Source organism: Culex pipiens, chromosome 2 (genome assembly GCF_016801865.2).
Source record: "Culex pipiens pallens isolate TS chromosome 2, TS_CPP_V2, whole genome shotgun sequence".
Lineage (NCBI taxonomy): Eukaryota > Metazoa > Arthropoda > Insecta > Diptera > Culicidae > Culex > Culex pipiens.
Window position 1 is genome coordinate 74,563,423 of NC_068938.1, and position 14,786 is coordinate 74,578,208.

At 44.1% G+C, this 14,786-nt stretch overlaps 4 protein-coding genes across 7 annotated transcripts in view; 2 read left to right on the forward strand and 2 right to left on the reverse strand.

Moving 5' to 3' along the window:
* LOC120428022 (uncharacterized) overlaps positions 1-1,322 on the forward strand; it is a 31,552-nt gene extending 30,230 nt beyond the window's left edge. Inside the window, exon 2 of the mRNA XM_039592996.2 lies at positions 457-1,322. Within this exon, the coding sequence (XP_039448930.1) occupies positions 457-1,035 (579 nt within the window). The 3' untranslated portion in view covers positions 1,036-1,322. The remainder of the gene's footprint in view (positions 1-456) is intronic.
* Positions 1-2,484, reverse strand: part of LOC120428023 (RNA-binding protein 42-like) — a 41,982-nt gene extending 39,498 nt beyond the window's left edge. Inside the window, exons 1-4 of the mRNA XM_052708290.1 lie at positions 2,329-2,484; positions 1,871-2,267; positions 1,642-1,809; positions 1,324-1,579 (exon numbers count right to left, since the gene is read on the reverse strand). Of these exons, the coding sequence (XP_052564250.1) occupies positions 1,324-1,579; positions 1,642-1,809; positions 1,871-2,267; positions 2,329-2,369 (862 nt within the window). The 5' untranslated portion in view covers positions 2,370-2,484. The remainder of the gene's footprint in view (positions 1-1,323; positions 1,580-1,641; positions 1,810-1,870; positions 2,268-2,328) is intronic.
* A 1,251-nt stretch (positions 2,485-3,735) lies between these two features.
* On the forward strand, positions 3,736-5,281 carry LOC120428025 (histone H1.2-like). The gene is made up of 3 exons (XM_039592997.2): positions 3,736-3,910; positions 4,076-4,186; positions 4,286-5,281. Exons 2-3 carry the CDS (start codon positions 4,078-4,080, stop codon positions 5,215-5,217), a joined length of 1,041 nt encoding a protein of 346 aa, XP_039448931.1. The 5' UTR covers positions 3,736-3,910; positions 4,076-4,077; the 3' UTR covers positions 5,218-5,281.
* Positions 5,282-7,045: 1,764 nt separating this feature from the next.
* Positions 7,046-14,199, reverse strand: LOC120428018 (uncharacterized). 4 transcript variants are annotated; one of them, XM_039592990.2, is made up of 4 exons: positions 13,843-14,199; positions 13,642-13,790; positions 10,326-10,576; positions 7,046-10,264 (listed from the first exon to the last, which is right to left on the reverse strand). In XM_039592990.2, exons 1-4 carry the CDS (start codon positions 14,154-14,156, stop codon positions 7,172-7,174), a joined length of 3,807 nt encoding a protein of 1,268 aa, XP_039448924.1. In that variant the 5' UTR covers positions 14,157-14,199; the 3' UTR covers positions 7,046-7,171. The 4 variants fall into 4 exon arrangements, with proteins under 4 accessions (XP_039448924.1, XP_039448923.1, XP_039448925.1 ...); XM_039592989.2 differs by having other exon boundaries at positions 10,326-10,585; XM_039592991.1 differs by lacking the exon at positions 13,843-14,199 and having other exon boundaries at positions 10,326-10,615; positions 13,642-13,757.
* Positions 14,200-14,786: the final 587 nt, after the last annotated feature.

Below are 14,786 nucleotides of genomic sequence, written 5' to 3' on the forward strand. Positions count from 1 at the left end.
TTTTTTTCAATAAAAAAACCATTTGTGTACCAGGAAATCACGAGGTTCTGAATTAGAAGTCTGTCACTGAAATGTAGTGTTTTTTTTTCTCTAAATTCATATTACAGTAGTTGTTCGGTAACTGGGCGTTTCTCAACTGGGCGCTCGATAACCGTAGCCCAGTTAAAAAGCAGAAAAAACGTCAAAAAACCAAAAATGTCAATGAATTTATGAAAGTATTGTTTTCCTTAATATCGATGCCGTCCAGCGGGCATGGATTAGACCATACACAGACACAAAAATTATCAAAATCACGAGAAACAAATTGATGAACATCTCAGCGAGATGTCCATAAAAATAATATTCAAGTCGTTAACCCGACGACCCCGAACGACCAAAAACCCACTTTTGTTCGCTCCGTCCCACACAAACAAAAACAACCATTTAATTCGTTGCGTTTTTCGGTTATCATTCCAGGGTCGACTTTCAACTTGTGTTTACTTGTGCTTCGCGGCGGTACTGATTACTGCGTCACAGGGCCAACCAACCCGGCCCGATCAACAACAGCGACAACAACAGCCAGGGGTAACCAGCAATTACAGCAGCACCAGCAATGCCCTCGCCCGGCCACAGATCAAGAAGGATGTGTTCATGTCCCGGGGTTGGGGCGCCGCCGGCATGCCCTTCAACATGGTCTACCTGAACCACTACACGAAAGCGCACAAGGCCTACGCCCAGAACTTGCAGCTGCAGCAGCAACAGCAGGAGCAACTTCGCCAGCGCGAGGCCGACCAGATTCGATTGCGATCCGGTGGGGTGATTCGCGAGCAGGGCCTGGACCAGCCGAGGACGCTGCCGTACGGAACTCGTTACGCTGATGCCTCCGTCGCTTCGGAACCCCAAACGAACGCCCAGCAGAGTGAATTTGGCAACGGACAGCGGGAGGACGAGTACGCCGACAGTGGCGTGTACCTTTCGGCCAAACCCAGCTCACCGCGGCGGCAGTACAACGTGCCCCAGCTGTTTGTGTCGTACGGTTGGGGTCCGATGGGTTAGAAAGATGACCACTGTCGCTGCCGTTGCCGCTGCCGTCGGCACTAGGATTAATCTCTATTTATTGCAATGACCTTTAATTCCCCCCGTTCCCCCCGCTCAAGTTAATCAATGTTTCGTGTGTAGGCCCCCAAAAGCGCCCTGTCCAGCCCAGGTGCCACTATTACTGTGTACTTTTCACACACACCAAAAAAAAAAGAAAAGAATGATTGTGTCTCTAAATGTGCCCCCTCAGCAAAATGTGTACAAACAGAAAATCGAAATAAAAAATGAAACCTCAAAAGCACTCACCGTCCATCTCCTTCATTGCCCGAATAAAGTCCTGGGGGTCCTTGAAGCTGACGAAGCCGTAGCCCTTGCTCTTGCTGGTGCGCTTGTCCCGGATCACCTTGGCGCGCTGGAACGACGCGAACTTGTTGAAGGTGCGCGTCAGCAGCTCGTCATTGACGTCGTTACCCAGGTCGCCGCAAAAGATGCGAAAATCGTCATCGGCCCAATCGCCCAGCGACGGATCTTCCCAGGTTTGGCCACCGGCGACGCGCACCGTCTGAAAGTCAAATAATTTTGAAATAAAGACTTTTGGAAATGTGTAAGGCTTGAATTTATTACCTTGCGATCCTTCTTTCCTCTACGATCAGCATTCCCAAACGACTGCAACGCCGAGGATGCCCTCGCCGCTTTGATAGCTTCTTCCGCAATCGGATTGGGTCCGGACTTCTCCGTCTTTTGCTTCTTTATCTTAGTGGTCACCTCAAACTGAATGTTCCCAATGTCGTACTGAAAGAAAAAGCGGAATTATAAAACAGTTTGTAAGCTTTAAGTAAGATTTCCGTCTTACCGATTGCACCGGTGCGGACGAAATCGTCGGCCCGATGGAACTGCTCGAGGTCGACGGAGCGTCCACCTTGGGCAACAGCCCGACCGTTGGCCGAGCGTTGTACAGCTTCGGCGCACTGCTAACCACGACCGGTTTCGGTTCCGTCGAGTAGGACTTTTCCGGCTGTGAGCTTTGCTGTTGTTGATGGTGCTGTTGCTGCTGGGGAACCGGTGTGGAGTAGGTCGGAAGGAACGGTGGCACAGGCGGAGGTGGGATTCGTGTCGGTGCCGTGGCTAGTTTCTGCTGGACCTGGCTGTACGTTTGCGAGCCAATCACGGTGCGCACCTGGGACGGGATGAATGGATTGGACACGGACGGGCCGGAAGGTTTGGAGGCCTTGGAGATTTCCGCTTCGAATCTAGAGGGAATTTAGAGGATCAAGCACTTTATGATATAAGGTAAATTGAGTAGCAACTTACCTGGACATTTCGTCCTCCATATTCCGTCGTTTGGTGCCCATTTTTCGTGATAATTTTGGTTAAATTTGCAAAAATTGTAAAAACGTTTTTCAGGAGCTTCGTTTAAAACACTTGTTGTTTATAAACTTTATGAGATCTGTCAAAGTGAGCCATAAACAGATAGGAACAACGGAAAATGAATCCTTTTTAAGGAACAAAGTGAAACCACAATCGAAGTGACACGGAAAATATTTAGGATGATTTTTAAAAAAATTACATGAATTTACAAAATGAATTCTCGAACTTGTTCATATCTGTATAGGAACCGTGGTGTAGGGGTAAGCGTGGTTTCCTCTCACCCAGTCGCAAAATTAGCCAGCAAATCCGCGCGATCCGCGCCGTCCGTAACAACCCTGCAATACGCACCTCTCAAGAAAAGGGGTCAATAAATGGCTTTAACAACAGCAGAACAAAGGAGAAACGATTTCTTGGGGATTTTCTTCAAACTCTCCAGCTTGCTTTCGCTGCCGCCGCTGCCCATTTGAAATTTTTCTTGACCGGTTTCTTCCGAAGTGCATACCTTACTGTAAGGTATGCACATCGGAAGAAACCGGCCAAGAAAAAAATTCAAATGGGAAGCAGCGGTAGCGAAAGCAAGCCAGAAAGGGTGAAGAAAAGTCCCAAGAAAACGTTCCCTCTCTTTTGTTCTGCCGTTTGTTAAGCTGTTTCTTGACCCCCTTTCTTTAGAACAGCATAACGGCCCATAATTGAGAAAGAGTGTTCAGAAATGGTTTTTCGTAGAGAGCCTGGAGCTTTTAGTAGAGAGCCTGGAGCTTATTAATAAGCTCTAGGCTCTCTAGTTTTTAGTCGGTTTTTTTACCGTTGTACATAAAAATTTACATCGAGCTTTATAACCAACCCTATTGTCAAACTTAATCAATCCTGAAACAATCTGATTGAAAAATTAGTCAAACTTTGTTGTAAATAATGTTGTAGGCAGTACTTTTGAGGATTTATCGTCAAATCTGTAACATGGAGTTAAACTTTCTGTGAAGTTGCTGTGAAGTTTTCCATGGCACTTCGAAAAGTTTAACTCCATGTTGCACGCATAAACTCTCACTTTTCATTTCTCGATAAAAAAATATTTCGAAAGTTACCATACCCAATGAGAAATGTAACTCCCCGATCGGCCTTCGTCAGCCCGATTTTATTGAACCATCAAGATCAAGAACCATCAAGATACTTAAATTTGTGTATCAGAAATCTTGGTGCATAAGCTTTGTTTGATGTGTACCTAAAAAAATAGAAACTTATCTGAATAAGTCCTCATTTTGAATAAGCTTTTCACACATTGAACTCGAGGGTGGACCATTCTAATGTAACAAAATTTGCTATAATTGTTTAATTGTTCGTGGTCGATGTACGAAAACGTTGCACATTGTCTACGGTGGCTGAGGGAACGCAAATTTGCCTATTGTATTTCGCCAGACATTGCTCTTAATGCACGTCCAAGTCCAGTTTTCAGTTGTCCGTTTGTTTCGTTTCACATTTAGCGAAATTGTGTTAATTATATAAAGTTATTGTTTAATTTTTAATTGTACCAGTAAGTGGCCTCTTGTACTTCATAAATTTAATGAAAAATGTGTATTTTTTATAATTTTACTTCGCTTATCTTAAAATTTTAAAAATGGCGGTGACTGGATTCGATATTTTAGAGACATGACATTTTATTTTTAGGAATAATTTATTTAAAATCTATTTTCAACAGAAATGAGTGCATCTGAGTCGGGTTCAGAGACCGAAACCTCGATGGAGGAGAAGCCAGAGTCCGAAACGGAGCTAGGCAGCGAGGAGGACGAAGAGGAGGAGGAAGATGACCGTAAGTTTGCGATGGACAAAAGTGTAACGCACGGTCCAATTGTAGCTTATACGGAAAACTCTAAAAAAAATCATTTCAATATTCAAATTTAATTTTCAGATCCTGTTAATGCTGAACAACCCAAAGGCACCGTGCAATCCGAAGAAGAAGAGACTGCCGAAGAGGAGGAGGAGGAAGAAGAAGAAGATGATGAAGAAGACACCGAGCCCGAGAAACAGGAAGTTCGACCTGCACGGCAGAAACCAGCCGTCCAGGCCATGCCGAAGTCAGGACCGGCTGTTCAGAAAAAGCCACCCATGGGACCAACGGCCCAAGCGGCCCAGGCGGCAACAGCGCACAAGAGTAATCATCCACCATATATGATAATGGTCCTCGATGCCATGCAGGATCTTGTAACGGATGAACGTCGAATCTCCGGCGTCACGTTCGCAAAAATCAACAAGTTTGTAGCCGCGAAAACCGAGCAATCAGAAGCGCATGTTAAGCTTTTTTGTTGGAAAGCAATCGAAAAGCACATCAAGGACGAGATCCTTATGAAAAAGACCGGCGTTGGTATGAACGGTTCCGTCGGTTACTCGGCCAAGTACCGAGAGAAGCTCAAGAAAGCCGCCAATCCTAAGCCTCCGAAGGTCGCAAAACCTAAAGCGAAGCCAGCGCCCAAAAAGAAGCCGGAAAAGGCAGCCCCAGCGGCCAAAGCTGAACCCAAAAAGAAGCCCGTCGCAAAGGCCAAGCCCGCCAATAAGGACTCGAACAACAATTTAAAAACCGCCAAACCAACCAAGAAAATGGCCACGGCAGCAGCCGGCACGAAAAAGGCCGTCGTTTCCAAAACGACCGGAAAGGTTCGACTCTCGGTCGGAGGTCCGACGGTGGCCAAGCCGAAAAAGCCGGTTGCGAAAGCCAAACCAGCAGCGGGCGCAAAGAAGGAGACCGCTGCGAAGAAACCTGCAGCCGGGGTCAAGACAAAGGCACCAGCGCCGGCGCCGGAAGTGGCTGGGGCCTCCAAGAAGGCCAAAAAGTTAAAGTTCTAAGAGGGATGTTGATGTTATGCGATGTAATTTAATTGACCATTGATGTTATGCGTGTTGAAAGTAAGATATGATTTTCTAATAAATTTATCACATAAATGTCACAAAATTAAACGACCATGCTTTAGTTAATCCACCTTTACGGGTTGTTGGTCCCTTCCTAACATTCTTATAGAACCTTTATCCAGAAAGCTTCATCCGCTCTGTGGCTGTCATGCCCGGCACAGTTTTTTTTGGTAATGTTGTTACCACTGCGTGATTTTGACGTTTCGAGCGGGCACCATTTGTAACGCCATCTTCGCTTAAAATTCTGGATACGTGTGGGGGGAAATATACTTATTCTCGTTAGTCACCTATCTTCGGCATATGGAGAGTTCTGCCTCGAGTAACACACAAATGTATGCCATTTAGCGCTTCCACTTACCGGCAACATATCTAGAGTTTTTTTTAAAAAAAAAAAAGGTCCAATAAACCAAACTTCTAGTTTCTGCTTTTTGGGTGTTTTTGAAACCGCCTTGAGTCAGGGGTATTATAAACACCCAAAAAGCAAAAACTGAAAATTTGGTTTATTGGACCTTTTAAAAAAAAACTCGAACTAAAAACCCTTTGGTATCTAAACATTCACTCTACCGCGGGTTCAAATCGGCTATATAAAAGTTGTCAGTTTACCTCCAATAAGAGTAAGGAAGTAGCCTCTGAAAAACGTCTGAAAACAAAGGGTTCACAGAACGCGTTCAAAATTTAAAAAGAGAACGGCACGTAAAAGTTGGAACGAAAAGTCATGGCACCTTTGTCTAAGGTCCAGTTCAATGAGAAGAACGAGAACGAACGCAGAACACGTGCAGTTCAATTTGCATGACTGGTATCAGGTACATCCACAACAGTTGACTCATCATGCTGTGAATCAAAACAATACCGTCTACAATCTTCCCTTCCCACATTGCACATCCCTTTCTTTTCGCCGTCTCGACTCTGACCCTCGCACCACTGATACAGTTGACATTCTGGAGAATGTTACACTTTTGATCATAGTTTCTATTTTGCCGAGACCATTTCTCATTATATTGGTGGCACACACATCCACACGCGAGATGAGAAGTTAACTGCTTAACGAAAGTCGCCATCAATATCTTTTCAATTGCGCTAACGACTTCAAAGCGCTTAAGATATAACACAAGATATAAGCACATTAGTTAGTCACTCACTTGAAAAATAATCCCGAATCATGTAAATAATTAGTAAGCCCCATAAAAAAAACAAACGCGCCATGTCTTTTGACGTTTGAATTTTGACGACCCATTCCAATCGAAGGCTGAAGAAAACCGAGCGAGAAGCGAAGGCAAATGAAGAACAAAGGGTTAACACCACCAGCAGCGCCTGTTAGAGTGAGCCATTGATGCCAGGAAAATTTCACTATAAATGCTACTTTTCGTGAGTATTCGCTTAAAATTTCATCAATTTTGGCAGCACTGAGCAGACCCAAAAGTGCGCTGGAAGAAAAAAGAACTAAGCTAAAAATAGGAAAATGGGCGTGGCCTAATGCATTCCGACTGATTAGAATGCATTTGGGAAATATGTTTTAATGCTTGTGAAAAGGAATAGAATAACTTTAAAAAAAAATGAAAATAAACAGAAATGTTCACATAAAGTTGCTCTACTCGTTGATGTACTTGGTTTTAGTAAATTTCAAGGAACACACTATACAGCATCATTCAAACACGACCGCTTATTAGGCTTAAAATGGGTATATTTCCCCTATGTGATATTTTAAAAGCTCAAGTAATATATTTAAAACATTTTTTTTCTCATAAAACAAACAAAACGCGTCTTGTAAGCTCGATCCAATCAAACGAATTATATTTCAATAGGTTGTCAAAATACTTTAATAAATAACATTAGTGAGAACATAATGAAAATAAGTTCAACACTTCCGTCCGACAATCACTCGCTATAACCCTTATAAATCCTGCTCCACCGCCTCTTCCCCACCGATCGTTCCAATCTCCTCGATCCAGGCGGCCTGATCGCTGGCGCTCATGGCCGGCTCCGTGTGGATCGAATTCCCATTCCTCAACCGCTTGAACAACCCGTCGATAAAAATGCGCACATTGCACCGCCGAGAAGACGAACAGCCCCAGGTGCTGCTGCTGCCGGACTCGTTGAGGAACACCAACCGGTACCGGTGCCCTTCGTACATGATCGTCACGATCGGGCGCAGGAAGTTCGGTTGTAGTCGGAACCAGAACGGCTTTTCCGCGCCCGTTTGCGCGTCGATGATGGTGCTTCGGCCGAGGGGGAAGGTCAGCAGGCTCCACGGCTTGGTGGAGTGGCTGTGGCGGGGGATTTCCGGAAGGTGGGCGGACTTGCAGCTGTTGTCGAGCGTGATGGTGGCTCGACATGCGCGTACCGTGGTGTAGATGCACTTCCAGCTGGTGAATTTGGCGGTCGACAGGTTGTAGTAGTACTCGAAGCCGTTTTGGACGATTTTCATGCTTCGGTTTTTGATTTGGACTTGGAAGTTGCGGTCCGGGTCTTGGGTGGAGAGAATTTCTAGCAGGTCGTGGGTACTGAGAGGACCTTTCTTGATGGGGACGGTGCTGGTGGAGGGCGTGTCGGGGAAGGAGGCACCTTCGAGCAGGTCGGGTTGGTCCGATCCGGTGATGATTTTGATTTCTTGGGGTGTTAGTGCGGCGTGTTGGTGAGAGTTTTTGCAGGCGATGGAGCGCAGACTGCTCTCGACTTTGATGTATCCGGTGCAGGTTCGGGGACATTTCCAGGTGCTGTGTCCGTGTCGGTCGATTCGACAGAGCGTGTACTTTTGGCCTTGGTAGATTAGGCCACGGTTGGGGAAGAAGTCCGCCGGGTAGGTGTACAGATAATAGGGCAGGTCGACGTTTTTGGTTTCGTCGAATATTGTCCTCTTTCCGTCGGTGAGTTTGAACGCTGGGACGTCGCCGTCCGAATGGTTGTGCTTGTGGTCGGATTCGTGCAACCTTGCCACCTTTCCGTCAGGGCTGATGTACAACTTTACCTTGCAATGGCGAATGTCGCTCCAAACGCAGCTCCACTGGCTGTAGCCTGTTGATTCCTTTGCGTTGAACCGGAAGTCACGCCCGTCAAAACTGACAACCAGCAGTTGCTTTTTGATCTGTTTGACGGTGTAATTTTTCTCCGGATTTTGTTGGCTGATGGTCGTATAGATCGGCATTGGCAACAGCTGGGCAGTCGCTGGTTGCTCCACGGATTTTTGCACTCTTCGCCCAGTCGGTTCAGTGTCCTTAACCAACGAATCCATGGATCTTTGGGGCAGCCCCAGGTGCGTGTGCTCTCCCTTGACCTCCATCTTGCGGAAATCACCTTCGGAGAGCAAAATCGCCGCGCAGGACTGCCTCCTGAGACACCTCCACCGAATGATTCCGTGCTTGCCAATTTCGTGCAGCGTGTACAGATATCCACGGTAAAGAACCCGACGCGACTCGTGGTTCGCGTTGAACCATTTCAGCAGCCAAACCGCTTCTCCGGCGATCACTCGCTTGCCTAGCGGATAGTTTAGCAGCTCGAGCGGTCGAGTTTCGTGGTTGTGCTTGCGCTCGATGAAGGTCAACTGTCTGCCATCGAGACTTACTTGGGCGACCGCTTTGCAGTTTCTCAGCTGGAACATTGCGCACTTCCACAGCGTTGAATTGTCCTCAAGCTGGGTGGAAAAGCAATACTCGTAATTGTCCTCATCGACGACCTTGAAACCTGTATCAAGTGGAAGCACCTTAAAGTTGCGCGCGGGATCCTTCTGCTGGAGGATTTTGTAGATGTCCACATTATTGTCCTTAACTTTCGCTTGAACTCCGTCCTCCGCTCCGTTAGCACATTCAGACTTGGACGTGTGAGTCCCGTTACCCACGTATCCTTCCTGATCGGCCCGCTTTTCAATCGCAACTCGCGACGTCGTCCGCTGATACGTACGAATTGCCTCGAGCGAGCCATCCCGAATGCCGCGCAACCTCAACGCGTGGTCAATCTCCCACTGCGCCAGCGGCGGATGGTTGTGCCGACCGCGCATTTCAAACTTCTCAAAAAGCGGATCAATCCGAAGCAACGCCGTGCACTTCCTGAACACGTGATGACACTTCCAAACGCCAATCAGTCCCTTGAACCGAATCGACTGCAGCAAGTATTTCTGCCCGGCAAAGATCAAACTCCGCGTGTACTGACTTCGCTGGCGTTCGCCGTACAACAGCCAAAACGGTTGCTCCTTACCGTCAAACTGAACCATCCCCTTCCCCTCCGGACACTCCATCAGCTTGTCCAGCTCGTTCATGTGGTTGTGCTTGTCGATTGAACCCCCAAATGTAGCCAACAATCCCTTCGCGTCAATTTTCAGCTGCACGCGACAATCTCGCAACTTGCATTGAACGCAGTGCCACAGCGAACTCCCGTCCGGCAGGACCATTCGCAGATCGAACGGATATTCCTCAAACACCACCTCAACCGCCTCGTCCGTTTCATCCAGCACGTCAAAGTTACGATCCTCGTGGTCGCTTCCAATCCACGGCAGAGACCGTGCCGTGATCTTCCGCTTTTCCCCACCCTTCTCCCCCTCCACCGCCGTCGAACCATCCGACTCAAAACCCTCACCCCCATCCCCATTCTCGCTCCCAATGCTGTACGAATCCGACGAATCCATCACGTCCTCCAACTTCACCGGCACGGCCGTCGGCGAAAATTCCGCCCGAAATCCAGCCAACTCTTCAACACCGCCCACGCAATCCCCGCAAAGCTTCGTCACCGAGTCCCAGCTGTTGATCTCAACCCCCAAACAATCCCGCACCCGTTCCACTTCCTCCGCCACAACGTTCCCCCCAGGAAACAACTCGACCAACCCGCCATCCGCCTTCAAGCAGAACCGGCACACGTCCTCGTCTTCCTTGTCGTCCAGCCCGTTCTCGACGTAACTGTTGCAGTGCAGGGCGCGCGTCCGGAAGGCGTGCTGCGCGTCGACGCGTTCGGCACAGCCGGCGCAAATCTGCCCCGTCGGATCGACCTCCGGTGAGATCTGTGAAGCCGAAAAGATTATACATTAAGCTTTTTTTTTTGAAGATCTGCAAATTACTCACCCCAAGTCCGAGGCAGTCTATGATCTTGTCGGCGGTTTCCGGGTCGGAGCGCAGATCCGCACTGAGCTTCTTGCACAGATTGCAGGTGGATTGCGGAGAAGGTTGTTGTTCGGGAGGTTCATCACTTTGCTCAGGTGCTGGCGCTGGAGATACCGGTGCTGGTGGTGGTGCAACAGCTTCTGCCGGTACATCTTCACTGCGTTTACGTTTTCGTAGCGAGCGTCTCATTGTTGTGGTGTGAACAGTGTTATCTAAACGTGCTTAAATCATCAAAATGTTGGGAATTTTACCTAAAAATTAATAATTACAGCTAGGCAACAAATTTTTCTACCTCCCGGAATCAAAACAAAAACATTCCCATGAAACGTCAGAAATCAGGTTCATGCACTGATGAAAATTATCAGTTCAATTTTGCAATGATCATGAAATTAAATTAAAATCGAGAAATATGAATCGTATTTTCTACACTAGTTTATGTATTTGTTTGGGTTAAAAGAAACTTATTAAAATAATTTTATTTAAAAAGTTGAACTTTTAAACTTTTATCAAACATTAGTTCCGGCCCGCCACTGCTTCAGAAAAATTAAATCTGGCCCGCAGGGCCAATAGGTCGGGCACCCCTGTTTTAGGCTAGTCTGCAGATCAAAAGGAAATGGGTCAAGAAACAGCTTTACGAACAGCAGAACAAAGGAGAGGGAGCGATTTCTTGGGGCTTTTCTTCACCCTCTCTGACTTGCTTGCGCTGCCGCTGCTTCCCATTTGAAATTTTTCTTGACCGGTTTCTTCCGAAGTGCATACCTTACATTTAGAGTTTCAGAGTTGAAGAATTTTAGCTATCAAAGGCAAAAAAATAAAAATGAAAAAAATTCAAGCTAGGGAGCGTTCTTTTATTACGTAACGCAATAGGGGGGAGGGGAGGTCGGAGGCCGGGTTACGCTCCATACATTTTTTTAATTTGTATGGAAATTTTGTTACGAGGGGAAGGGAGAGGGGGTCTCAAAATCCGATTTTTTGCGTTACGTAATAAAAGAACGCTCCCCTAGAGTTGGGGTGAACTTGATTTTGAATCTGTTTGAACCATCTACACGGTTGGGGCAAATTATTTTATGAAATGGAAAACGTATTTATTTATAAGAATTTTATTTATTATATCGTATAAGTTTTTTTTTTTAAACTAATGATTGCAAACTAACTAATATAAATTTTTGAAACCTATAATTCAACAGTTAAACAATTTCTGAATTTCAGAGTTTAATTTTAATTCAGCTTTAATTTAAACAATTTCTGAATTTCAGAGTTTAATTTTAATTCAGCTTTAATTATGAAATCAAGCAACACAATGTAAATGGGCCAATTCCGAAGTGTAAACAAATAGGCTATCCTGCTCACGTCAGTTGATGTTTACATCTGGCATGAAAGGTATACACTCTTTGTTTACAGACCCACTACGGCCCTTTTGCATTGTTTTGCTAGACATTTCCAAATATTGCGTTGCGTAATTAAGGAACGCCCTCCAAAAACAGAAATTGAAAATCCTATAAGTTATTGTCTTTCATATGTTTATGGGACTTTAAAAAAAACTCCTGATTTCAATTAAATAATAAATACCCGGAGATAAGAAAAAATATTATCCACTGTTCCCCATTTTTCTGAGCAGTTCTCTCAGATTTCGGCCATTCGATTTTTTGTATTTTTTATTCCTACTGAAACTTTTTTGGTGCTTTCGGTATGCATTAGTTTGTCCATATAATTTTCCATACAAATTTGGCAACTGTCCATAGAAAAATAATATATGAAAATTCAAAAATCTTTATCTTTTGAAGAATTTTTTTGATTGATTAAAAAAATATGTTTGAAAAGTTGAGAAAATTCTCTATTTTTTTTTTGTTTTTTTTTTTTAACTTTGTTGATACGACCCTTAGTTGCTGAGATATTGCCATGCAAAGGTTTACAAACAGGAAAATTGATGTTTTCTAAGTCTCACCCAAACAACCCACCATTTTCTAATGTCAATATCTCATCAGTTTATGGTCCGATTTTCGATGTTAAAACATGAAACATTCGTGAAATTTTCCGATCTTTTCGAAAACATTTTTTTTATACCGAGACTTACATTTTAAAAGGGCGTAATATTAAATGATTGGCTCTTTGAAATGTTAGTCTTGATTTTGAAAATATTGTTTTCAAAAAGATCGGAAAATTTCACAAATGTTTCATATTTTAACATTGAAAATCGGACCATTAATTGCTGAGATATCGACATTAGAAAATGGTGGGTTGTTTGGGTGAGACTTAGAAAACATCAATTTTCCTGTTTTGCCTTCCTCACGTTAAGGCTAGTATGGAGATCGGAAGGAAAGGGGTCAAGAAACAGCTTTACGAACAGCAGAACAAAGGAGAGGGAGCGTTTTCTTGGGGCTTTTCTTCACTCTCTCTGGCTTGCTTTCGCTGCTGCTGCTGCCCATTTGAAATTTTTCTTGACCGGTTCCTTCCGATGTGCATACACCGCTTTACTGAGGAAAGGCTATAAAATCACTCAATTAGATCTCCTAGACCCACCTATCTCAGCAAATAAGGATCGTATCAACAAAGTTGAAAAAAAAACAAAATATAGAGAATTTTCTCAGCTTTTCAAAAATATTTTTTTCAAATGTGGGCAAACATGTGCACTAATTTAAAAAAATGAAAAACTGCGACTATTTTTAAAAAAAAGTTACCCAAAAATTGCTTTGATCTAAAAACGGTGCAGTTTATAAAAACTTCACTCAAGTACTTTTTGATTGCAAATTTGATTTTACATCGAAAAATGAAGTTGAAAAATTTTCGGGACCAATATTTCGATCTTTTTTTAATAAATCAGTATTGATTCAAAAATTCATAACTCGGTCAAAGATTTTTTACACAACCTGGAAATTTCTGAAAAGTTGGCATTTTATGTCATATCAAAAAATAAAACAAAATTAAAATAGTGCTATTTTGCAAATCAAGTTTTAGTGACAAAAAGTTAAATAAAAAATCACCAAATTTTTTTACCGTGCTTCATTTTTTTTGTAGTCCTTATTCCACACCTACAACTTTGCCGAAGACACCAAATCGATCAAAAAATTCCTTCAAAATATACCGATTTTTGTATTTTCATAAAACATTTTTGTATGGACAGCAGCCAAATTTGTATGGAATATTATATGGACAAACTAATGATGCAAAATGGGTTCTTTGGGCATACCAAAAGCACCACAAAAGTTTTAGCCGGATTAAAAATTAAAAAAAAAATTCAAAAAAAGACCGATTTTGTAGAGAATTGCTCTTTGGTTACCTCTATTGCCCTCCTGTTCAAAGATAAACGATCTGTTGGCTTCTCCGTCAGACTGGTTAACGGCTTCCAGCCACTCCTCATCAACGACAATAGGTATCACACTTGAGTTTGTCTCTGCATCAACGTCTTCCACAGGTTCGAGTTGAGGACTATAAAAATATGTTAATCAAATAACCTACAAGATAACAAGTCAAATCGTACCCTTGGTCCTGCACCACTAGTGGTGGGCCGCTCCAGGACGTGCCAACGATTCGCGGAACGACTCCGAACCGCAGACCCCGGTCCGGTCGACCCCGAATGCGAAAGTCCTCGTCCGCAAAATGAGCCGAACATATTTTCCGGTTGGCCAACACTTCATCGCCGTGCTCTTCGTAGTCGGCCAGCAGCTCTTCCGAGTCGCAAAACTGTACCCACCGAATGGCAACGGTCGGATTTCGCGGGAATTTAATGAACGACGCTCCGTTCCGCTTCACTTCGTTGTTCGCACACGTACTAACTTCGCACTTACGACCCATTTTTGTTGGGAATTATTCACCTTTTTGTATCACGCGTCGCGAGCTAAACAAAAAAAAATCAAGCAAACTGTCAAGCTTTGTTTTGACAGGTTTTTACCGTTTTTTGACGTAAGTGTTTGCGTTTTGAAGGCACGGAGAAAAAAATCGGTATCGAAATTGTGTTTTTCGTTATTCGCGAACTGTCAAAATTCTAACCTGAAACCGGTGAAACCGAGTTGGAGTAAAACCGCATTTTTCTTAGTTTCAATGAAAATTTGTTAAGCCTTTGGTTGGCCTTTGGCCAATTGGGTCCTAAAATGAAGCTTAGATTGGGTACTAAAGCCCTATGCAAATTTTTATGTACAACGGTAAAAACACGATTAAAACCATTTCTGATCACTTTTTTTCATTTTAATGCAAAAAAAAAATGACTAGACAACATTTTTTTGATGGATCAACTATGGTCCCCTTGGAACGAGCTGTCAAGTAGTAACTTTTCTGTCAAGAAGGACCGCGAGGTTAATTTTTCCAAATTGATTTAAAAATCCATTTTAAACTCTTTGTGGTCGTACAAAGGGTCATTGTACTCAGAAAAATAAGCTTTATCGCTGTAAACAATAATATCAGCAATCTAAGCTTCATTTTAGGACC

What these genes read in the sequence shown, in the direction of transcription:
- LOC120428025 (XM_039592997.2), top strand. Translation starts at nt 4,078, where the DNA reads ATGAGTGCATCTGAGTCGGGTTCAGAGACCGAAACCTCGATGGAGGAG. An exon ending in AGAGGAGGAGGAAGATGACC is followed by an intron (nt 4,187 to 4,285) that starts GTAAGTTTGCGA and finishes TTTAATTTTCAG; the next exon opens with ATCCTGTTAATGCTGAACAA.
- LOC120428018 (XM_039592989.2), bottom strand. Translation starts at nt 14,156, where the DNA reads ATGGGTCGTAAGTGCGAAGTTAGTACGTGTGCGAACAACGAAGTGAAG. An exon ending in CTAGTGGTGCAGGACCAAGG is followed by an intron (nt 13,791 to 13,842) that starts GTACGATTTGAC and finishes ATATTTTTATAG; the next exon opens with TCCTCAACTCGAACCTGTGG. An exon ending in TGAACAGGAGGGCAATAGAG is followed by an intron (nt 10,586 to 13,641) that starts GTAACCAAAGAG and finishes TGATGATTTAAG; the next exon opens with CACGTTTAGATAACACTGTT.